This window comes from Oncorhynchus kisutch, linkage group LG18, assembly GCF_002021735.2.
Source record: "Oncorhynchus kisutch isolate 150728-3 linkage group LG18, Okis_V2, whole genome shotgun sequence".
NCBI classification, from domain to species: domain Eukaryota; kingdom Metazoa; phylum Chordata; class Actinopteri; order Salmoniformes; family Salmonidae; genus Oncorhynchus; species Oncorhynchus kisutch.
In genome coordinates, this window is record NC_034191.2 from 63,464,768 (window position 1) to 63,489,330 (window position 24,563).

Below are 24,563 nucleotides of genomic sequence, written 5' to 3' on the forward strand. Positions count from 1 at the left end.
TAAACACCATTATTGCACACAGAGTGAGTCCATGCAACTTATTATTTGACTTGTTAAGGAAATGTTTACTCCTGAACTTATTTAGGCGTGCCATAACAAAGGGGTTGAATACTTATTGACTCAATACATTTCAATAAATACTTTTCATTTATAAAGAATTTGTAAAAATGACTAAAAACAGATTTCCACTTTGACATTATGGGGTATTGTGTGTAGGCCAGTGAACAAAAATAAAATCGAAATTTAGTCCATTTAAATGCAGGCTGTAACAGAACATTTAAATGCAGGCTGTAACAGAACATTTAAATGCAGGCTGTAACAGAACATTTAAATGCAGGCTGTAACAGAACATTTAAATGCAGGCTGTAACAGAACATTTAAATGCAGGCTGTAACACAACATTTAAATGCAGGCTGTAACACAACATTTAAATGCAGGCTGTAACACAACATTTAAATGCAGGCTGTAACACAACATTTAAATGCAGGCTGTAACACAACATTTGTAATAAGTCAAGGTGTGTGAATACTTTCTGAAGGCTCTGTACACATCACACACTTTTACACTCATCATTTGCTGCTGCTACTCTGTTCTTTATTTGACTCTTATTGTTATCTATCCTGATGCCTAGTCACTTTACCCTTTATGTACACACACTATCTACCTCAAATACCTTGTACCTCTGCATGTTGATCTGGTACTGCTACTGCCTATATATAGCTTCATTCTTATGCATTTTACTTTATTCCTCTTGTGTTACTATTTCATTTTTTAAACTCGGCTTTGTTGGGAAGAGCTCGTATGCAAGCATTTCATCGTAAAGTCTAAACTAGTTGTATTCAACGCAGGTGTCAAAACAGCTCATTTTACTATCTGCCCCATGGCAAAATTAGTAGAATTGCATGAAATTAGTTATAAAATTGCAAAATCTTCTCTACACCCCATGGCAAATGTGTATAATTGCACGCAATTAACTGTAAAACATAAAAAATGTCTTGCCACTGTCAAAGAGGGGGTCACTAAAATGTTCAGCTTGTAATGTGTGGAGTAGACCTTCCAACATGATGAGAAATGATTCATTAACGTGCACATTTCACTGGACATTATACTCCCGGACACAGATTCATTTTAATCGTGGACTATAAAGCTATTTCCATGGAGGTTCTCCATTGACCATACTTTTTAGTCCAGCCCTAGACTTAATCTGTGAGTTAGAAACCGAACCTTATCCTGAGCTGTTCTAGAGATCGTATTTCTATGGTGTCATACATCACAGCCCTGTACGGGTAACCACAGCAACAAGACCCTAACCCAGCATTCCCTGCTCTCTCCTGTGTTTACAGCCCCTCTCTCCTCTCTGCCACAGAGGCCATTTTCATCACCGTTCTAAGACTTGGTCCCATTGCTCGTCATACCTTTCTACCTCCATCCATGTTGACTATTGAATGAATGTTTCTAACACATTATGGAATACCTGTGTTGCGTGTGTGTGTGTGCACGCGTGTTTATTTGTGTGCAATGCAGCAAGAGAAAAAGAGAGAGACAGAGAGACAGAGAGAAAGAGAAAGAGAGAGAGAGAGGGGGAGAGAGAAAGAGAGAGAGAGAAAGAGAGAGAGAGCGAGAGAGAGAGAGAGAGAGAGAGAGAGAGAGAGAAAGAGAAAGAGAAAGAGAAAGAGAAAGAGAAAGAGAGAGAGAGAGGGAGAGAGAGAGAGAGAGAGAGAGAGAGAGAGAGAGAGAGAGAGAGAGAGAGAGAGAGAGAGAGAGAGAGAGAGAGAAAGAGAAAGAGAGAGAGAGAGAGAGAGAGAGAGAGAAAGAGAGAGAGAGAGAGAGAGAGAAAGAGAGAGAGAGAGAGAGAGAGAGAGAGAGAGAGAGAGAGAGAGAGGGAGAGAGAGAGAGAGAGAAAGACACTCAGACAGGCAGGCAGACAAAACAAAAGTCTACCTCATTTATGGCCAGTTGTTCTCCACCTCCCCCTGGGTGTCCACAGCGATGTCCGGAGCTGCGGAACTCTTCATACAGGTCTTCATCGCTGCCTAGATCATCACCCAGACCGGCCTTCTCTCCACCTCCGTCTGGTACTATCACCGCTGAGGGAGAGAGAGGAGAGAGAGAGGGAGACGTTAAATAACAACATACCCTACTTTACTACAAATACAATGATACAAGCCACAAAACAAAAAAAATGGTTACCACACAATCAAGAAGTCTGATGAATGGGTGTCCTATTTCATTTGGTTGAGTTACAGTTGAGCTGCAGTGGAGTTCCAACCCAGTTGTGGTGATCTGAATCATCGTTACTCACAGCCCAGTAGGAACATGCACCCAATGCCTCTCACTGAGACAAACTGGCATGACAGAGAAAGGAGAAATTCCCATGGCAGCATGTCAGTGACCAGCGGCCTTTGGGTCTCACCCTACCCTCACCCCAACCTCACCCAAACCCTTACGCCAATTCTTCCCCGTCACAGTCCCTGTCTCTGTACCTAAGCCTCTGATGGAACTCTGCTCCAGTTTGTGCACTGATTAGAAACATTGCTTTTACAAAGAGAGATTACTAAAAGAGATGGCCATGGGAATAAACTATAAACACACATTATCTCGATAGCTGATCTGTACATCTTTCATAGTGAAAATGAGTATGAGGTTAGGGTAAGTTCATACGTTTACACAGAGACTTAATATATGGATGGGCCATTATGAAGTTATGAAGGTATACTTGCTGTTACACAAACAGACACACACACAGACACACACACACACAAACACCCATTGCCCTCTCTTCCTGACTGTAGGTAACTGCCATGCAGATGCAGCTATAAATATTATCCTGTCTGTCTGGTGAACCTCATCAACACATCCCTGCTCTACAAACAGCTGTTGCCACGCCGAGAGTCTCCGTGGTGACAAATCACCCTGGAGACAGGGAGCCGGGCATAATGAGAGAACACAGAGCGTTCAGACCCCCTCAGGCGATCAGGAGAAACGGATTCGGCACATCACTCGGCTATTAAAAATATACATATTCAACGCCTAGAGCTGAGTAGTATTTTAGGACTATATTCTACTGTCTTTTCCACTTCAGCAGTCTGTAAGGATGAAGAAAACTTTGTGTAAAATGATTCTACACAATCTACCTTTTCTTCTCTGAACCTAAAGGACAACCACCGAAACTCACACAGTACCCTATACGGTCAGAAAACATACACACCAATCATAGTTTATCTATAGCGTTTTAATCTCACAGAGAACATAAACACCAATCATAGTTTATCTATAGCGTTTTAATCTCACAGAGAACATAAACACCAATCATAGTTTATCTATAGCGTTTTAATCTAACAGAGAACATAAACACCAATCATAGTTTATCTATAGCGTTTTAATCTAACAGAGAACATAAACACCAATCATAGTTTATCTATAGCGTTTTAATCTAACAGAGAACATAAACACCAATCATAGTTTATCTATAGCGTTTTAATCTAACAGAGAACATAAACACCAATCATAATTTATCTACAGCGTTTTAATCTAACAGAGAACATACACACCAATCATAGTTTATCTATAGTGTTTTAATCTAACAGAGAACATAAACACCAATCATAGTTTATCTAGTGTTTTAATCTAACAGAGAACATACACACCAATCATAGTTTATCTATAGCGTTTTAATCTAACAGAGGACATAAACACCAATCATAGTTTATCTATAGTGTTTTAATCTAACAGAGAACATACACACCAATCATAGTTTATCTATAGCGTTTTAATCTAACAGAGAACATACACACCAATCATAGTTTATCTATAGTGTTTTAATCTAACGTCATAAACTACCATTTTATTATCGTCATTTACATCCAGATGCTTTAATCAGTGTTTTTACTTTAGCCATCAAACAACAAGTGAATGAAATTGAATGTCAATGATAATGTCAATGACAGTGCATATAGGAGCAGCTATCCCCTATAACAGGGTCCCCCTATGACAGGGTTCCCCAACTGGTGGCCCCCGGGCCAGGTGGTTTTCTTTAGCTTCCAAGTTTTCTGAGTCAAAAATATGCATTTCCATTGTTGGACATAAAAGACTGTAAAAACAAAAGGAAATCCGCTCCAAGTGGTTTTAATTTGGAAAATCTGTTCCCAAGTATTCCCTCGCATAATTGAGAAACGTGATCGTATACAAAAAAGTATTGAAATGATGATGTTTTAGTCAAACATTATATATGTTTTGGCTTCTTGCGGTCAATTTGCAGTCTACAAATGATTTGTAATTATGTTCCGCCACCCAGACCATCTGTTCATGAACAAATCGGCCCAGGGCTGAATCTAGTTGATGATCCCTGCCCTATGACGTCTTTTATGTTTATGCAGTACCCGTTTTGTCCTCTGGGGGTCAGTGTAACCCACAGTGACTGACTGCACTACTATCTGTCTGCCTGCCTGCTGTAGACTCAGACAGTCCATGGCAGACTGGCACTACTCCAGGTATCGAGTGGCCTTTATTTATGTGAGCCTGTAAAAGGCTGGGCCAGATTGCTCTTTGCGTCTCGTTTATAAAAGGATGGAGGGGGAAGGCAGAATATGAAAGACCCCACAAGATGTTAGTCAAACTGGCATCTGGGGGCCGATAGGGAAAAACTAAACCTAGAATATCAATGATAATATCAGAGTACCTTCTTGTTTTCAGACTTACAGTGCTTTTTGAGTAAGTGGTAACCATTGAGGTACATTGAAGAGAATGATAGTATTTCTGGTACAACTTCTGTGATAATGGAACAGTAAATGGAGGTAGTTATATGGGACAGAACTAGGCCTCTGTCAAGATGTTGTTTGATACTGAATGATAAGACACCCAGACAGGCCTTCTCTTCCTCTAGTCTCTGCTGTACCTAGCCAATCCTTGTCTGCTCAGCGACAGTGATGGCTTTTCCTGTATTAGCCATTGCTAGAATCCCCCTGAGATTAGAACAAAGAATATCCAACCTTGAACAAATATATCCTTTCAAAGGTTTCCGATTGTCTCTTCACCTGTCAATCATACTGTTTAACTCTCTCTGTGTGGGAGCCCTGTTTACCTTGAATGACACTCTCCTCACACTCTGTATCTACGTACACAAGAACACTTGAAAAGGTAATTGTGTGTGTGTGTGTGTGTAAGTCAGAGAGAGGCCAGACAAGAGAGAAAGTGTGTTGGTGTGTGAGCTGTAAGTTTTTCCTGCATAGATAATCATCCTGATCTCTTGTATGTGGGCTAGCATTATTACCGAATCAGATTTTTCAGCATAGAGAACACTCACTACTTCCTGGCCGCTGGAGAGGAGTGTGTGTGGCTGGCAGTAGTGTTGCACATGTACGTCTGGGTCTGCATGACCGGGGGACAGCCTGGGTCACATTGCTACAATGACCAACTTAGCCCGCTAACCGGGAGAGAGGGAGAGAGTGAGAGAGAAATATATACAGAGAGAGAGCAAGAGAGATCGAGAGAGAGGGAGAGAGTGAGAGAGAGAGAGAGATAGAGAGAGAGAGAGAGAGAGAGAGGGTACCCTCAGGGCAGCGCAGCATGAGGGCACGAGGCTCCACATCGAACTACTTTAATGAAAAATACCCCCTCCCTCTTCAGCGATGAGCGCATAGCTAGCCCTGATGTTTCACTGAGAGAGAGAGAGAGAGAGAGAGAGAGAGAGAGAGAGAGAGAGAGAGAGAGAGAGAGAGAGAGAGAGAAAATAGCAGTGCAAATATTCAGAAGAGATTATCACAGTTTAGGTTTACTCTACTGAGCAGCTCAGGGTGTGTGTGTGTGTGTGTGTCTGTGTGTGTGTGTGTGTGTGTGTGTGATGCAGACAGACAGTGATAGAGCAAGCTCCGTGTGTTTGGCCCTAAAGGCAGTCCCACACTAACTCCCTCTCCCATTAGTCTCAGCTGCAGATGAACACTGGGACAAGCAGAGCAGAAGTACCCCCTGACTACCCTGACTTCATTCACTCTGCACTTCCTCTCTCTCTTTCTATCACTCCCTCCTCTTCCTTATCTCTCGCTTCTCTACTGTCCATATCCCGGTCTCGCCCACTCTCTCTTTCTTATCTCTGCATTTCTTCTCTCACACGATTCCTACCGTTTTCTTTCACTCTCACCTTGTTTCTAATTTTCTCTCTCTCTCCCTCCCTTACACATATCTCTCCCTCCATCTCTCTCCATTACCTCTATCTTATACCCCTCTCTCTCTCTCTCCCTCTCTCTCTCTCTCTCTCTCTCTCTCTCTCACACCTCTACCTCTCTCTTACACACACTCTCCCTCCATCTCCATCTCACCTTTCTCCCCCATCCTCACAGAAGCACCCCAGAGAGGTGGAGGACTGGATGGCTGGTTGCCATGAGAAAAGTCATCCCTCTCAGCCCTAAATGATGTCCCATCCCTGCTGTCTGTGTCAACCAAACTGCATGACATGAATATTCATCCATGAGTCAATGGATGTGAGCATGCAGCCTGCAGCTACTGTAGAGCATTGATTTACCCTTCAATCCATACTGTGGATTAATAAGCATCACAGACAGGGAACTCTACAGTGCAGCTGTTCGGAAAACTGTGGGAAAACTGCTAAACCAGTCGATTAAAGATAGTGTACTGTATTAACAGGCTTCAGTTATACAGCAATTAAACAGTGTATTGGTTTGGAATTATAATAACTCTGTGAGTTGAAATCAACAAATTCTGTGAGGTTTATCAGGCCATGCTGGGTAACTTTGCCCTTCCCTGTCCTGTCAGTGTGGTACACCAGGGTAATAGGTCGGTGTGTAATGGCTCACCCTGGGGCACTATGTGGCATGATGTGTGTGTGGCATGACTTTGCTCCATGTTTCCCTTATAGGACGTGGTAAAATGGAGTCGGCACTTTGCCATCACTTCTCTGCTCGTCCAAGGTGACAAAGCCATCTCTGTGTGAAACCGCATCTGTCACATCCTTTTCTCTCTGTACACACACACACACACACACACACACACACACACACACACACACACACACACACACACACACACACACACACACACACACACACACACACACACACACACACACACACACACACACACACTAATGCGTGCACACGCACACACACACTCAAACACACACACACACTATTTAAAAAGAGTGAGCGAGGACTCCCTCTTTGATAGCTGAGGATAATGGATAATGGATAGAGAACAGAGCTCCTTCAGGTCTATAGGTCATGGGTTCTAGTCCCTGTCCGGACTCTGTCATGCCCTAAACCCCTAAACCCCACCACCAATTATAGTAATGGCTTCCCCTAGTCAGGACTGTAAAATTGCAAGTGTCATGGAGTGAGTTGCCACTGGCAAGAGAAGCTGCAAAGTTAGCAAATAAAATTGTAACTGAAATGTGACTGAAACACACAGACACACACAGAAACACACAGACACACACAGAAACACACACTTTAGCCCCTAGGGACTGTCTGTGAGGTGAGGGGACGGGGGGATGGGGAGCAGACGGACGGACGGGGGTTAATTGAAATTGGTGACATCTGTCACTAGGAAGTCAAGGAGATTGGATGGAAATGACAAAGCCGTGTCAATCGTGGAGAGTGATTGTGTGTGTGTGTGTGTGTGTGTGTGAGAGAGCGAAAGAGAGAGAGAGAGAGAAAGAAAGAGCCAATTGCCACTTCTCTGTTTAATTTAAATGTATTTATGAATATTACTAGCAACAATAGGACTAAAATAATTTAGAATTACAAACCTACAGTGGAAAGTTACAGTATCTCATTTGTTTTGTGTAAATTATATTCCTCAACTGCTAATATTGAGCAAATTATGCTCATTGGAGCCAATTCCACTCACTGGAGTATCTGACAGTAGGCTTTGAAAAAGCTAAATCAGTGCTACCTCATTTCTATCATGTTAAATGTACAACCAGAGGGCAAAAAATTCTAGATCACCTGTACTCCACACACAGAGACGCGTACAAAGCTCTCCCTCGCCCTCCATTTGGTAAATCCGACCACAACTCTATCCTCCTGATTTCTGCTTACAAGCAAAAATTAAAGCAGGAAGCACCAGTGACTTGGTCTATAAAAAAGTGGTCAGATGAAGCAGATGCTAAACTACAGGATTGTTTTGCTAGCACAGACTGGAACATGTTCCGGGATTCTTCTGATGGCATTGAGGAGTACACCACATCAGTCACTAGCTTTATCAATAAGTGCATCGAGGATGTCGTCCCCACAGTGACTGTACGTACAGACCCCAACCAGAAGCCATGGCAACATTCGCACTGAGCTAAAGGGTAGAGCTGCCGCTTTCCCGGTGCGGGACTCTAACCCGGAAGCTTATAAGAAATCCTGCTATGCCCTGCAACGAACCATCAAACAAGCAAAGGGTCAATACAGGGCTAAGATTGAATCATACTACACCAGCTCTGACACTCGTCTTATGTGGCAGGGCTTGCAAACTATTACAGACTACAAAGGGAAGCACAGCAGTGAGCTGCCCAGTGACACAAGCCTACCAGACGAGCTAAATCACTTCTATGCTCGCATCAAGGCAAGACACACTAAGGCATGCATGAGAGTATCAGCTGTTCTGGACGACTGTGTGCTCACACTCTCCGTAGCCGACGTGAGTAAGACCTTTAAACAGGTCAACATTCACAAGGCTGCGGGGCCAGACGGATTACCAGGATGTGTGCTCCGGGCATGTGCTGACCAACTGGCAGGTGTCTTCACTAACATTTTCAACATGTCCCTGATTGAGTCTGTAATACCAACATGTTTCAAGCAGACCACCATAGTCCCTGTCCCCAAGAACACGAAGGTGACCTGCCTAAATGATTACAGACCCGTAGCACTCACGTCCTTAGCCATGAAGTGCTTTGAAAGGCTGGTAATGGCTCACATCAACAGCATTATTCCAGAAACCCTAGGACCCACTCCAATTTGTATACTGCCCAAACAGATCCACTGATGATGCAATCTCTATTGCACTCAACACTGCCCTTTCCCATCTGGACAAAAGGAACACCTATGTGAGAATGCTATTCATTGACTACAGCTCAGCGTTCAACACTATAGTGCCCTCCAAGCTCATCGCTAAGCTAAGGATCCTGGGACTAAACACCTCCCTCTGCAACTGGATCCTGGACTTCCTGACGGGCCACCCCCCAGGTGGTGAGGGTAGGTATCAACACATCTGCCACGCTGATCCTCAACACTGGAGCCCCCCAGGGGTGCGTGCTCAGTCCCCTCCTGTTCACCCACAACTGCATGACCAGGCACGATTACCACATCATTAAGTTTGCAGACGATACAACAGCCTGATCCCCGACAACGACGAGACAGCCAATAGGGAGGAAGTCAAACACCTGGCCGGGTGGTGCCAGAATAACAACTTCTCTCTCAACGTAACCAAGACTAAGGAGATGGTTGTGGACTACAGGAAAAGGAGGACCGAGCATGCCCCCATTCTCATCGACGGGCTGTAGTGGAGCAGGTTGAGAGCTTCAAGTTCCTTGGTGTCCACATCACCAACAAACTAGAACGGTCCAAACACACCAAGACAGTCGTGAAGAGCTGACTTGTGATGAACTGACTTGTTGGAAAGGTGGCATACTGTGACAATTTTTTACACCTACCAGCAACTGGTGTGGCTGAAATAGCAGAATGCACAAATTTGAAAGGTTGTCCACATACTTTTATATATATAGTGTAGTTTACCCAATAGCAGTTTTTAATTTTTACATGAAGTGGGTAAAGTTGCTAATGATTTTACGAGCAAAACGGCATGGTTGGGAGGAACTTCATATTCAAAGGTTCTAAGAGGTCAAATCCATTTGTTTTTTAGTCCGGGGTGTCCCTGGAGCTGTGTTGTATTTATTAGGCATGTTGTAACTCTATTTCAAATATGCATTATGATGCATTACAAGCTCAAAACATTTCTCAACAAAAATGCCAATTATGACAATAACTGTCTATTTGCATGACAATGAATCATTACCCAAAATTCCATAATCGTCAAAGCCCTAGTTTGAGTTACCTTTCTCGCTAATAGGCTATCTTAGAGTTTACACTTCTTCTTCCAATTATAACGTGGGAAGGTCAAAATAATGAAAAACTATCTACCAAATCTATTCATTTTAAAATGTTGATTACTTCTCCTTGCCATTATCATTCACCGGGTGATAAGACAAGACTTGGAAAAACATGTTTTTCTAACATATGATGGGGGTCTCTGGGTTGCCGGTTTGGCTGGGCGCGGTTCCCTGGGCAAGAAAAGGATGAAGACCCCTGCTTTAGAAAAGCAAGCAATAACTAAATGTACTGAATAAGACTCACATTCCTTTCAATCTTTTACCCAAAGTTTAGCAGAGAAGCAAATTTAGTTTATTCAAAAAAAGTACCACCAGACAGGAGGATACAGACAGCTCAAGAGGTATGCTTAGATAGGCAGACAAATATACATGTTTTTGACAGAATTAAGCGTAATTATTATTGTCTCAAGCCTATAGGAAAAAGCAGTTTCAGGGAAACCCCCATCTATCCTCACGTAGTTTGTGCAGTCAGGTCACCGGTGATATAAGTCAGTATTCAACGTTCATCCATGTCTGAGGATGTCGGGAGATGACGTGGAAACCAGCTACTAGGGGTAACAGTGAGCACTGTTACCTTCAAGTAGGCTTGGGTGTTGCTGTTGTGGATGGGGATGGTGGATGGGCGTAAGCATCTGCCTCTGATTCTTGCCCAGGGAATCCAGCGATAGAAAGTTGGTTTTGATATTTTAGTTTTAACCCTATCACAAACCTTAACCCTTACCTTAACCATGCAGAGTTAATACATAACTTTAACCCTTACCTTAACCATTCAGAGTTAATACATAACTTTAACCCTTACCTTAACCATGCAGAGTTAATGCATAACCTTAACCCTTACCTTAACCATGCAGAGTTAATGCATAACCTTAACCCTTACCTTATCCATGCAGAGTTAATGCATAACCTTAACCCTTACCTTAACCATGCAGAGTTAATACATAACCTTAACCCTTACCTTAACCATGCAGAGTTAATGCATAACCTTAACCCTTACCTTAACCATGCCGAGTTAATGCATAACCTTAACCCTTACCTTAACCATGCAGGGTTAATGCATAACCTTAACCCTTACCTTAACCATGCAGAGTTAATGCATAACCTTAACCCTTACCTTAACCATTCAGAGTTAATGCATAACCTTAACCCTTACCTAAACCATTCAGAGTTAATGCATAACCTTAACCCTTACCTTAACCATGCAGAGTTAATACATAACCTTAACCCTTACCTTAACCATGCAGAGTTAATGCATAACCTTAACCCTTACCTTAACCATGCCGAGTTAATGCATAACCTTAACCCTTACCTTAACCATGCAGGGTTAATGCATAACCTTAACCCTTACCTTAACCATGCAGAGTTAATGCATAACCTTAACCCTTACCTTAACCATTCAGAGTTCATGCTTAACCTTACGAATTTGGAGTATATTATGGGATGCCTGTGTAGGCAGCAGTATATTATGGGATTCCTGTGCTGGCAGCCAAGACAAGACTGGGCATCAGGAGGAAGAATCTTTGCTATCAGTGATGAATTATAGTGTATTATTTCACTATAACCTTGCCGAAATGACAGACATTGTAAAGGCTTCCCAGACAAGCCTGTTTCCATTCCAGTATTTGCCCTGGCATAAACTAGATTGAAACCCCTCCTTCCAGGCATCCTCATTACAGAGACATTTCATCTCATTCTCATTCACATCAACCCCAGACAGCATAGAAGGATATATTGTCAGACTGTGTATGTTTGCATAAACTGCTGCTCTGACAGTAGGCTGAATGCTTAGCGGCTAAAAGGTTAGCGACTTGAAGCAAAACAAATCTTGCTCAGCTGTACATATTGAAATACTTCTTGTCACACAAGCTTCCATTACCTGAGTATAAATTTTCCAAACATTATTTGCATGCCATCTAAAATACTTAAGGGATTTATGGTAATGTCAACATTAACATAAACCCTACGAACCCTTTAAACGCAGATACTAATCTTACTACATTAAGGGTCGTTCCATATGAATTCAATCACTTTCTGACAGAACCCCTTTTTGATTTGAATGAAACCTTCCATACATGTCTGTCCTTGGTAGAGGTGGTGAGAAAGTGCCTTTTTGATTTGAATGAAACCTTCCATACATGTCTGTCCGTGGTAGAGGTGGTGAGAAAGTGCCTTTTTGATTTGAATGAAACCTTCCATACATGTCTGTCCGTGGTAGAGGTGGTGAGAAAGTGCCTTTTTGAACCTGAACACAATCAGGAGAAAGGTGCTGAAAGTTGACCTATTTTGCATCCCCCACCCTACCATGAGACATCCACGTCTTCATCACTGGAGAAGATAAACGGTTGACTTTGATATAATTTAAAATCTTACAAACAAGGCTGTCAAGCTATTTCATTGTTTCTTAAAGAAATCAAATATATATAAAGAATTGCCTTTTTTTATTTTTACCTTTAACGTCAATTATCCAAAAACAGATTTGTCTCATTTTCGCATATGTTATACTGTATCTTAGACCCTATTTTACAATTGACATCATCTGAGGTGTTGGTGCCGTGCCCGCTATCGGTTGAATACATGATGGGTGTCATTTCACTCATAGAAACACAATTCATAGAATGGACCTTTCCCTTCAGACCACTGCAATTTAGCTAGTACACCATTGAAATGATTATTTAATTGACATTTTTACTTGCAATTACAACCAAAAAGATGGCCACCGGTACACCTACCGTCGAATCTCAAATTGAATGGGAATGTCTATTCTATTATCTATATTTCTATGATTTGAATTAGATTTTCTAAGGAAGATTGACAGTTTCTTTTAAAACAATGGATATCCCCACTCAAGTCAACAATCCCTGACGTGTGAATCTTTGTGGTACCATTTGAAAATGAAAATGTAATAAACATTCTATCAGCCAAAACATGGCATCCACCCTGTATTCAAGAGCATGCAGAGTCTCAACCGATGGTGGTCACAACACAAGCACTTCAGATGATGTCAAATAGGGTCTAAGTTAAAACATACATGAACATGATGAAGACATGGATGTCTCATGGTAGGGTGGGGGATGCAGAATGGGTCAACTTAAGGCACCTCTATCTACTTAAATAAAGTTCAATATATATATATTTTTTTTTACCAAACATCTCCGGAATGTTTTGGCATTTAGGTTAAAAAAACGTCTGACTCTTTCTTCTACCACGGCCACAAAGGGGTGCGGTCAGAAAGCGATTGAAATCATAGGGAACGACCATAGACCGATGGAGTGATGAGAGAGAGAATTCTAATGATGTGGAGAAAGAAACACACTGACCTTCTAAAATCCATATCCCATGATAACGCCACATCGCCACCCACCCCTGCCACAACCAATCCCCTAACTCCCATGGCACTAATCCCAGAGATGCTTCTGAGATTTTACACACGATCCAGAATGTTCTGCAACCTGGATGGATTGATAGTAATAATATCTACAAGTGGAGGAACGTTGAATAAATGATGAGACATAAACGCAGCTCAACATCCGTAGGACATAAACCACCTCTAAAGCAGGGCACACACACACACACACACAAACACACACACACCGGCCGTGGTGACCCGGGTGATATACGACCTTCCATTGATCTCTGTCTGATTACAGTGCGTTGAGGGGTGGAGTCACGGAGGTCAAATACACCTTATTGGACCATTAGAGCAGTGAGCAGAGCCTGACGAGCACTGGGGGAGCCAAAATGGCCGCCTACTGTAGCCCTCCCTCTCCCTGGGGAAGGCCTGTATGTTTGAGGTAATAGCTGTGACTGTGAGCACGAGCACAGATTAAACCCCCTCCAAGATTAATGTCTCCACACCCTGAACCTGTTGGGTTGCTCAAATACTATACACTGCAGCAATTTGTCACTGCGGTGGGTCTGTGTTCACTGTGACAACTGCACACAGCCGGAGCTCTCAGAGGTCTATGGGAGGCAGCTTTATTTTATGTGTGGCTTGGAGGGTGAATGGAGAGAAATAGGTGTTGTGAGTTAGGGTTTAATAGGGCTTGGGATGTTGTTGAGGCCTGATACATCAAACTAGACTGGCCCTGTATCTGTGGGTGGACCAAAATGATGGGTGAATGTACATGTGACTATTAAACACTCTGAACCTGAATCTCTGAATCTAAAAAATAATGTAGGCTCCAATGCCCAGGTCAGCCACATCGACTGTACAGATGTTAGGTCTCAGTATCACAGTCTGTACACACATTCACAGTACCAGACCAAACCATTAATAGCTCAGTAACGACCCCTTTCAGCTATAATAACCCCGGTATTGAAACAGGTCTTTTTTTGGCAGATACAGTTGCAGGCTACATGAGAATGGAGTGACTATACTTTTGTAGCCACAGTTCTGTAAACATATGGTGCATTTAAAAAGGCGGGCAGAGCAGAGTGGAGGCTTCCCTGCCCGCCTGCCTGCTATCCGCATTGAGATTCCAGGCAGACTTTGAACAAATGGTGCTCTAAAACATAACAGGCTGGTGAAGCCTACAGGGGGAACGGAGAGAGGAGTGGCGTGTGAGAGAGAAAGACAGAGAACGACAGAGATAGAAAGGGAGAGAAGTGAGGGAGAGTGTGTGTGTGTGTGTGTGTGTGTGTGTGTGTGTGTGTGTGTGTGTGTGTGTGTGTGTGTGTGTGTGTGTGTGTGTGTGTGTGTGTGTGTGTGATGGGGATAGTTTACGTGAGCAGAAGACACATCATATACACTAGACTAGAGATAAAGCCTAACCCTACACACACTGCACCCTTTCCATCAAAGCCCTATTAAAAAGAACAGGAATACATCAATGTCCCTTCTCCCTCTCAACCCAATGCACCTCGTTCTAGACGGTCGTACTGTATTACAGTGGGGGAGGAAGCGACACCATAGAACTAGAATAACAATCTGTTCTACCATGGTGTGATAAACAATAGCGGTGGAGGAAGACAGTCCCTTGTGGCCAAGTATATGTCACAGAGCCACAGGATATAGCAGGGAGAGTGCCCTTTCAATTCAATCCAGCTATAATAGACAATATGAAGGTAGATAAAAGGATAGGGGGAGAAAAGGGAGTGGGGAGAGAAGAGAGGAGAGAGAGAGAAAAAAAAGGAGAGAGAAAGAAAGATAGGGGAGAGGAAAGAGAGAGAGGGAGAGAAAGAGAGAGAGAGAGAAAGAGAGAGAGAGAGAGATTGTGAGCAGAGAGATGTGAAAGAGGTTCCTCGTACTCCCCCTCAGTGAGTTGTGACAGAGTGCACAAGGGGCGTTTTTAAAATACAATTTCATTCTAAACAGAAGTACTGCAGAAATATCACAATGCAACTAAACATCAGCAGGAGTGAGGGTCAACAAACACAGACAATGTGGGATACAGACAGACAAGCAGACAGAAAAACAGACAGACAGACATGTCATCCACACAGACAGACACATTAGATATGATAGCTGTACTCCAGGCCCAATTTAGCAAGCATCTAATTTTCCCTGTCAGTCTGCCCTTTAATAACTGTTTGCCAGAGAACACACTACGCAATAGGGAGGATCTCAAAACAACATGGGAATGTGGTAGAGGTCTACCGATTAATCGGAATGGCCGATTAATTAAGGCCGATTTTTTTTAATACCTTTATTTAACAAGGCAAGTCAGTTAAGAACACATTCTTATTTTCAATGACGGCCTAGGAACGGTGGGTTCATTTTCACCTTGTCAGCTCGGGGGTTCCAATCTTACAGTTAACTAGTCCAACGCAATAACGACCTGCCTCTCTCTCGTTGCACTCCACAAGGAGACTGTTACACGAATGCATTCGCCTGTTACGCGAATGCAGTATGCCAAGGTAAGTTGCTAGCTAGCATTAAACGTATCTTATAAAAAAACAATCAACTAGTTAACTACACATGGTTGATGATATTACTAGATATTATCTAGCGTGTCCTGCGTTGCATATAATCTGACTGAGTATACAAGCATACAAATAAAGTATCTGACTGAGCGGTGGTAGGCAGAAGCAGGCGCGTAAACATGAATTCAAACAACACTTTCGTACGATTGGCCAGCAGCTCTTCGTTGTGCGTCAAGCATTGCGCTGTTTATGACTTCAAGCCTATCAACTCCCGAGATGAGGCTGGTGTAACCGAAGTGAAATGGCTAGCTAGTTAGGGCACGCTAATAGCGTTTCAAACGTCACTCGCTCTGAGCCTTCTAGTAGTTGTTCCCCTTGCTCTGCATGGGTAACGCTGCTTCGAGGGTGGCTGTTGTCGTTGTGTTGCTGGTTCGAGCCCAGGGAGGAGCGAGGAGAGGGACGGAAGCTACTGTTACACTGGCAATAAAAGTGCCTATAAGAACATCTAATAGTCAAAGGTTAATGAAATACAAATGGTATAGAGGGAAATAGTCCTATAATTCCTATAATAACTACATCCTAAAACTTCTTACCTGGGAATATTGAAGACTCATGTTAAAAGGAACCACCAGCTTTCATATGTTCTCATGTTCTGACCAAGGAACTGAAACGTTAGCTTTCTTACATAGCACATATTGAACTTTTACTTTCTTCTCCAACACTTTGTTTTTGCATTATTTAAACCAAATTGAACATGTTTCATTATTTACTTGAGGCTAAATTGATTTTATTGATGTATTATATCAAGTTAAAATAAGTGTTCATTCAGTATTGTTGTAATTGTCATTATTACAAATAAATAAATAAAAATCGGCTGATTAATCGGTATCGGATTTTTTGGCCCTCCAATAATTATGAAAAATCATAATCGGTCGACCTCTAGAATGTGGACAGATATTCTGTGTACACAACTTCCCTAGTACAAATGATGTCCTGATATTCAAACTGAAACATGATGTTTGACAGTGGGATATACAGTAGAAGGTTTCATTAATTATCTAATGACAGAAAACTAAACAGGATTTCGGGCCAGAATTCCATGACACTTATAGATAACAACTGAACGCACACATTTATGATTGTTCAACCTTTTCTTTCAGTTTCTTTATTGAATTGTCTAAAATAGGAACTATTGACCTAAAACCTGGCATAATAACACAGGAAGTCACACACACAGGAAGTTACACACACACACAGGCTGGTAATGTGGATCTGATCTGTTAATACTATAACACAGCACACAACCAGCCTCGCAACCAGCCTTCTACAGCTGACCTACAGGGCTAGCAGGACTCTTGATTTAATTCGGAGAGCTCGTGTGTGTGTCCGTGTAAGTGCGTGCGTTCTTGCGTGTCCATCCGCTATTGGTGGGTGTGCTTGCGTGCGTACGTGTGTATGTGTGTGTAATATGTGAAAGCAGGAGAGTGTGTTTTGTAGTGTAGGGGTAAAGTATAGGAGGTCAGGCTGATAACTCTTACTGCTAGGCTGCTAGGCAGCTCACAATTATCCATCAAGCACTAAGGAACTGGGTTTGGGGGGGTAGACATCATGTGCAAAGGCCTTTACTTCACTATTAAACTGAGGACATTGTGTAACTTGAAAATCAAAGGTGTTGGAACTCATTTTCACCATTTTCCAGCTCCATATCAACCAATATTCCTAAGGCTATGTTGAAGAGAAGACAGACAGAGACGGTAGAGGAGCTGGGAGATAATCAAGGGATCAACAAGTATTTCCGGATCCCAGGGCGTACTTCAGTCTCTAACCAGCCACAGACAATACGGCTCCATAGATCGAATGATGTGGAAGGATGAAGGAAATAGGAAAATACTATACCGACACTGTTTGTTTTCACCCTACGTCGCTTGACTTGGACTGAAATAGGTGCCGTCCTTATTTTTGGGTGCCGGTACTGTTTATATTTAGGTGCTGCAATACTTTCGAGCTAATAATTCTATAAGAGGTGCAGGAACTCAAGCAGCAGAACATTTGAAGTAACGGTACTCAGTTCCAGAGAGCTCCTGCCCAAGTCAAGCCTGAGTGAGGCTCCATCCCAGTGAGAAGAAGAATGGCTGCCTTCAGAAAGTATTCAGACCCATTTTCCACATTTCTGCTACGTTACAGCCTTACTTAATCAACACACAAACCCCATAATGACAAAGCAAAAACTGTTTTTTTTAGAAAATTTAGTCTAAAACAGAAATACCGTATTTGAGGCTCGAAATTGAGCTCAGGTGCATCCTTTTTCCATTGATCATCTTTGAGATGTTTCTACAACTTGATTGGAGTCTGTTTTAAATTTAATTGATTGGACATGATTTGGAAAGACACACCTGTCTATATAAGGTCCCACAGTTGACAGTGTATGTCAGAGCAAAAACCAAGCCATGAGGTCAAAGGAATTGTTCATAGAGCTCTGAGACAGGACTGTGTAGAGGCACAGATCTAGAAGGGTAGCAAAACATTTCTGCAGCATTGAAGATCCCCCAGAACACAGTGGCCTCCATCATTCTTAAATGGAAGAAATGTTAAACCATCAAGACTCTTCCTAGGGCTGGTCGCCCGGCCAAACTGAGCAATCGGGGGAGAAGTTCCTTGGTCAGGGAGGTGACCAAGAAGCCGATGGTCCCTCTGACAGAGCTCTAGAGTTCCTCTGTGGAGATGGGAGAACCTTCCAGAAGGACAACCATCTCTGCAGCACTCCACCAACCAGGCTTTTATGGTAGAGTGGCCAGACGGAAGCCACTCCTCAGTAAAAGGCACATGACAGCCCACTTGGAGTTTGCCAAAAGGCAGCTAAAGACTCTCAGACTATGAGAAAGAAGATTCTCTAGTCTGATGAAAACCATATTAAACTTTTTGGACTGAGTGCCAAGCGTCACGTCTGGAGGAAACTTGGAACCATCCCTACGGTGAAGCCTGGTGGTGGCAGCATCATGCTGTGGGGATGTATTTCAGCAGCAGGGACTGGGAGATTAGTCAGGATCGAGGGAAAGGTGAACGGAGCAAAGTACAGCGAGATCCTTCGAAAATCTGCTCCAGAGCGCTCAAGACCTCAGACTGGGAGAAGGTTCACCTTCCAACAGGACAACGACCCTAAGTACACAGCTAAGACCATGCAGGTGTGGCTTCAGAACAAGTCTCTGAATGAACCCGACTTGAACCCGATCCAATATCTCTGGAGAAACCTGAAAATAGGATCTGCAGAGAAGAATGGAAGAAAATCCCCAAATACATGTGTGCCAAGTTTGTAGTGTCATACACAAGAAGACTCAATGCTGCAATTGCTGCCAAAGGTGCTTCAACAAAGTACTGAGTAAAGGGTCTGAATGCTTTTGTAAAGTGATATTTCAGTTTTTGTTATTTTTCAATAAATTATCAAAAATGTAAAATAAATAGTTTTTACTTTGTTATTATGGGGTATTGTGTGTAGATTAACGAGGGAAAAAAACGTGAGGGCAATGTGTGAAGAAGCATGGCTGCCTGTAAGGCTGTGTGAAGGAGCATGGCTGTCTTTAAGGCTGTGTGAAGATGCATGGCTGTCTTTAAGGCTGTGTGAAGAAGCATAGCTGTCTTTAAGGCTGTGTGAAGAAGCATGGCTGTCTTTAAGGCTGTGTGAAGAAGCATGGCTGTCTTTAAGGCTGTGTGAAGAAGCATGGCTGTCTTTAAGGCTGTGTGAAGAAGAATGGCTGCCTTTAAGGCTGTGTGAAGAAGCATGGCTGTCTTTAAGGCTGTGTGAAGGAGCATGGTGGTCTGTAAGGCTGTCTGCAAGGTTGTGTAACCAGGGATGGATAACTCTGCCAAAAGTATTCTACATCCCCTCAGGTTCTCCATCTATCCCCATAGATCTATCCCCACCAGATTGACGGATGATTGGATCGCTTTCTGAGTCAAAATGCAAGCCGAGATCTAGCGCTCAGGTTTTTTAAAACATGACTTAAAAAACATAAACCCATGCAACATTAGCCAAATAAAAACAGTACTGTAGCAATGAGGTTTGTACAGTAAGCTCTAGGCCCAATACATTATCACTGCATATTGGCTATGCTTAAATTGCCCTGCCGATGTTGTTCTTTTCAGACCATTTTCAATTTACATAAATAAAAAACTTGGTAATAGATCATTTGTTGTATTACTTTTGAGGCACATGTCAGTGAGCATAATAATGAGCTTTTTCTTTTTTTACTGGACTAATGGCCTGAATCTGATGGTCAGTCTGAGGGGAGGGAGCAGCGTTGATGCTGCCTCTCACTCCACTTACCGTCCCGCCACTCTCCCTCCCTCCGCTGAGAAAAGGGACACTGTTTTCCAGCTGATGGCAAAACTCAAGTCGCACTGCATTATTTCTGCCTCATGCACCAATTCATGTTGTTACTCCTATGACCAGAGAAAGTGAAATAATAACCACTAATAATAGCGCAAGCTTATCGGAACACTTTGCTTTACAGATTCACTGCAGCTGCAGTGTTGGTTGTAGCGCGGGAGAACGCACATTTTATGGCTTATAAAAGTGTTGATCAAAATGTTGAATAACAACTTAAACATGAACCTGCTCGTAAAAACATCAGCTCTTTTCTGTACTCATTGAGTCTCTCTAGTCATGATTTTAAAAGTTTAGAAATCTCACAGTATCAACTTTGCTGTGCATTCGAGGCTTCTTTTTTCAGTCTATGGCTCAAGGCAACTGATCTGAGCATTCTGATTGGCCAGTGGTAGGCAAAAACGTGCACTTGATTTGCTCTCTGGGCCTGCCGGGTAGGCGGAGTTCCTTCAGACACATGAAATGGTTCAAAATGGGAACACTTTGTCTTCCTGGTGCTAGGGCTGCTGAATCAAGTGCACCTACCACCAACAGCACTAGGGCAGCTGAATCAAGTGCATCTACCACCAACAGCACTAGGGCTGCTGAATCAAGTGCACCTACCACCAACAGCACAAGGGCTGCTGAATCAGGTGCACCTACGACCAACAGCACTAGGGCTGCTGAATCAAGTGCACCTACCACCAACAGCACAAGGGCTGTTGAATCAAGTGCACCTACCACCAACAGCACTTGGGCTGCTGAATCAAGTGCACCTACCACCAACAGCACTAGGGCTGCTGAATCAAGTGCCCCTACCACCAACAGAGCAATGGCTGCTGAATCAAGTGCACCTACCACCAACAGCACTAGGGCTGCTGAATCAAGTGCACCTACCACCAACAGCACTAGGGCTGCTGAATCAAGTGCCCCTACCACCAACAGAGCAATGGCTGCTGAATCAAGTGCACCTACCACCAACAGCACTAGGGCTGCTGAATCAAGTGCACCTACCACCAACAGCACTTGGGCTGCTGAATCAAGTGCACCTACCATCAACAGCACTAGGGCTGCTGAATCAAGTGCCCCTACCACCAACAGAGCAATGGCTGCTGAATCAAGTGCACCTACCACCAACAGCACTAGGGCTGCTGAATCAAGTGCCCCTACCACCAACAGAGCAATGGCTGCTGAATCAAGTGCACCTACCACCAACAGCACTAGGGCTGCTGAATCAAGTGCACCTACCACCAACAGCACTAGGGCTGCTGAATCAAGTGCCCCTACCACCAACAGAGCAATGGCTGCTGAATCAAGTGCACCTACCACCAACAGCACTAGGGCTGCTGAATCAAGTGCACCTACCACCAACAGCACTTGGGCTGCTGAATCAAGTGCACCTACCACCAACAGCACTAGGGCTGCTGAATCAAGTGCCCCTACCACCAACAGAGCAATGGCTGCTGAATCAAGTGCACCTACCACCAACAGCACTAGGGCTGCTGAATCAAGTGCACCTACCACCAACAGCACTAGGGCTGCTGAATCAAGTGTATCTACCACCAACAGCACTAGGGCTGCTGAATCAAGTGTATCTACCACCAACATCGTGAAACAAATGAAAAAAATAAGAACGCAAGGCTCTATCGTTGGGTTTATTATAGAAATGTTTGGTGATCGACTAGGAATGCCTTGGAAATAGACCAGTCGATCGTGATCGACCAGCTGGTGACCACTGACATAGATCCTTACTTCTGGGAAATCACAAAGGCCCCCTATTCCCTATGTTGCACTACTTTTGACCAGGGCTCTTGTCAAATGTAGTGTACTATAGGGAACAGGGTGCTATTTTTGACGCTGCCATAGATCCTTACTTCTGAGAATTGTTTGTGCCTACCAAGCACAGTGGGGGAAGCCTTGTCTGAATGGTAGAATTCTTTATCACTGTGCTGTATATTGTTTTCTTCCCTCAAACCAGACAGTCACAGAGCTTCTGTATATTAAACAAAACAAAGAAGTTGACTTTACCCACTGTAACTTTCTGTTAGTATCATGTGCACAGTATATTGGTTTAGTATTACTTACAGTTCAAGTTGGCTTAAGTTTTTGTCTCTGTGAGTTTTTTTAAACTGTTTGTGTTTTTCTTTCCATAATATCCTTTTCTTGTATCCCTGGGTTCAGAATACAGCCTTTAGTCGCCAGAGGCTTCTATACCGGACCATCAGGCATTGCAATGCTGAACGCATCTGCAAAAGGTCAGACGGTAATGGAGGGATGGGAAAAGAAAGATAAAGTCTCAATTTTTATTTTTCATTTCACCTTTATTTAACCAGGTAGGATAGTTGAGAACAAGTTCTCATTTACAACTGCGACCTGGCCAAGATAAAGCATAGCAGTGTGAACAGACAACAACACAGAGTTACACATGGAGTAAACAATAAACAAGTCAATAACACAGTAGAAAAAAAGAAAAAAAAGAGTCTATATACATTGTGTGCAAAAGGCATGAGGAGGTAGGCGAATAATTACAATTTAGCAGATCACTGGAGTGATAAATGATCAGATGCTCATGTGCAGGTAGAGATATTGGTGTGCAAAAGAGCAGAAAAGTAAATAAAAACAGTATGGGGATGAGGTAGGTAAATTGGGTGGTCTATTTACCGATGAACTATGTACAGCTGCAGCGATCGGTTAGCTGCTCAGATAGCAGATGTTTAAAGTTGGTGAGGGAGATAAAAGGGCTGCTTCTGGGGGAAGAGAGGAATTAGGAGGAAAGCACAAACTCAGGAGGAGAGGAGAGAGGAGATGAGCATAATGTAGAAACTGCTGACACCACCCTGGTTTCTGCTTCTATCCTACTAGAGGTGGTTAAGAAACATAACCGACAGAGGGACAAGTGATGAATACGGCACTGTAAACATCAGCATTCCTGTCTGATTAGCATTCCGCTAAACTGAGTTACTGTACTCCCTGATGGCCACGTTCACTGGTAGTCAAGCTAGGAAACCACAACACGCCACAGATATAGGAATTACATTTGGGGAGGGAGGAATTGTGAAATATGTAAACAAGTATAATTCTGTACTTTCCACCAATAAAACTCGATACATCTGAGGGAGATGCAGTGCTGAATAACAAGCCGTCAGAAAGAAGACAAACACTCCCTTCTTTCTTCACACCTCCTCTTCTTCTCCCTTCTTCCCAGGAGCCACATACCCACTAGACCTGTGGTTTAACTGGGAATCAGAATGGGTTGTTCTGACATCAGATACCTTGACAGAGAAAGCATGATGCCTGAACAAGGCCTCCTCTATCAAACAGATGAAGCTACTAGCTTCTGATAACCCTCTCTATCTGGTTTACATTGATGTGTTACTGATGATATTACTGTCTGTCTGTCTGTCTTCAGGCTGCTCTCCTCTTCTCTCAACGTTCTCTAACTGTCTGTCTGTCTTCAGGCTGCTCTCCTCTTCTCTCAACGCTCTCTAACTGTCTGTCTGTCTTCAGGCTGCTATCCTCTTCTCTCAACGCTCTCTAACTGTCTGAAACACAAACAAGAGTAGTCATTCAATTACATGAAGAGACTTACTCTGAGAGTACAAAATATTAAGGACACCTGCTCTTTCTATGACAGACTGACCAGGTGAATCCAGGTGAAAGCTATGATCCATTATTGATGTCACTTGTTAAATTCACTTCATTCAGTGTAGATAAAGGGATGAAGACAGCTTAGAGAAGGATATGGTAGGTGGTGCCAGGCGTACAGGTTTGTGTCAAGAACTGCAATGCTGCTGGGTTTTTCATGCTCAAAAGTTTCCTGTGTGTATCAAGAATGGTCCCCCTCTCCCCTGTCCCCCTCTCTCCCGTCCCCCTCTCTCCCGTCACTCTCTCTCCCGTCCCCCTCTCTCCCGTCATCCTCTCTCCCGTCCCCCTCTCTCCCGTCATCCTCTCTCCCGTCACCCTCTCTCCCGTCCCCCTCTTTCCCGTCCCCCTCTCTCCCGTCACCCTCTCTCCCGTCACCCTCTCTCCCGTCCCCCTCTCTCCCGTCACCCTCTCTCCCGTCACTCTCTCTCCCGTCCCCTCTCTCCCGTCATCCTCTCTCCCGTCCCCCTCTCTCCCGTCACCCTCTCTCCCGTCCCCCTCTCTCCCGTCATCCTCTCTCCCGTCACCCTCTCTCCCGTCCCCCTCTCTCCCGTCACCCTCTCTCCCGTCCCCCTCTCTCCCGTCCCCCTCTTTCCC

At 43.5% G+C, this 24,563-nt stretch overlaps 1 protein-coding gene across 1 annotated transcript in view; it reads right to left on the bottom strand.

Moving 5' to 3' along the window:
* LOC109909958 (rho guanine nucleotide exchange factor 4) overlaps positions 1-24,563 on the bottom strand; it is a 73,553-nt gene that overhangs the window by 28,764 nt on the left and 20,226 nt on the right. The window contains exon 2 of the mRNA XM_020509064.2: positions 1,942-2,087. Within this exon, the coding sequence (XP_020364653.2) occupies positions 1,942-2,087 (146 nt within the window). The remainder of the gene's footprint in view (positions 1-1,941; positions 2,088-24,563) is intronic.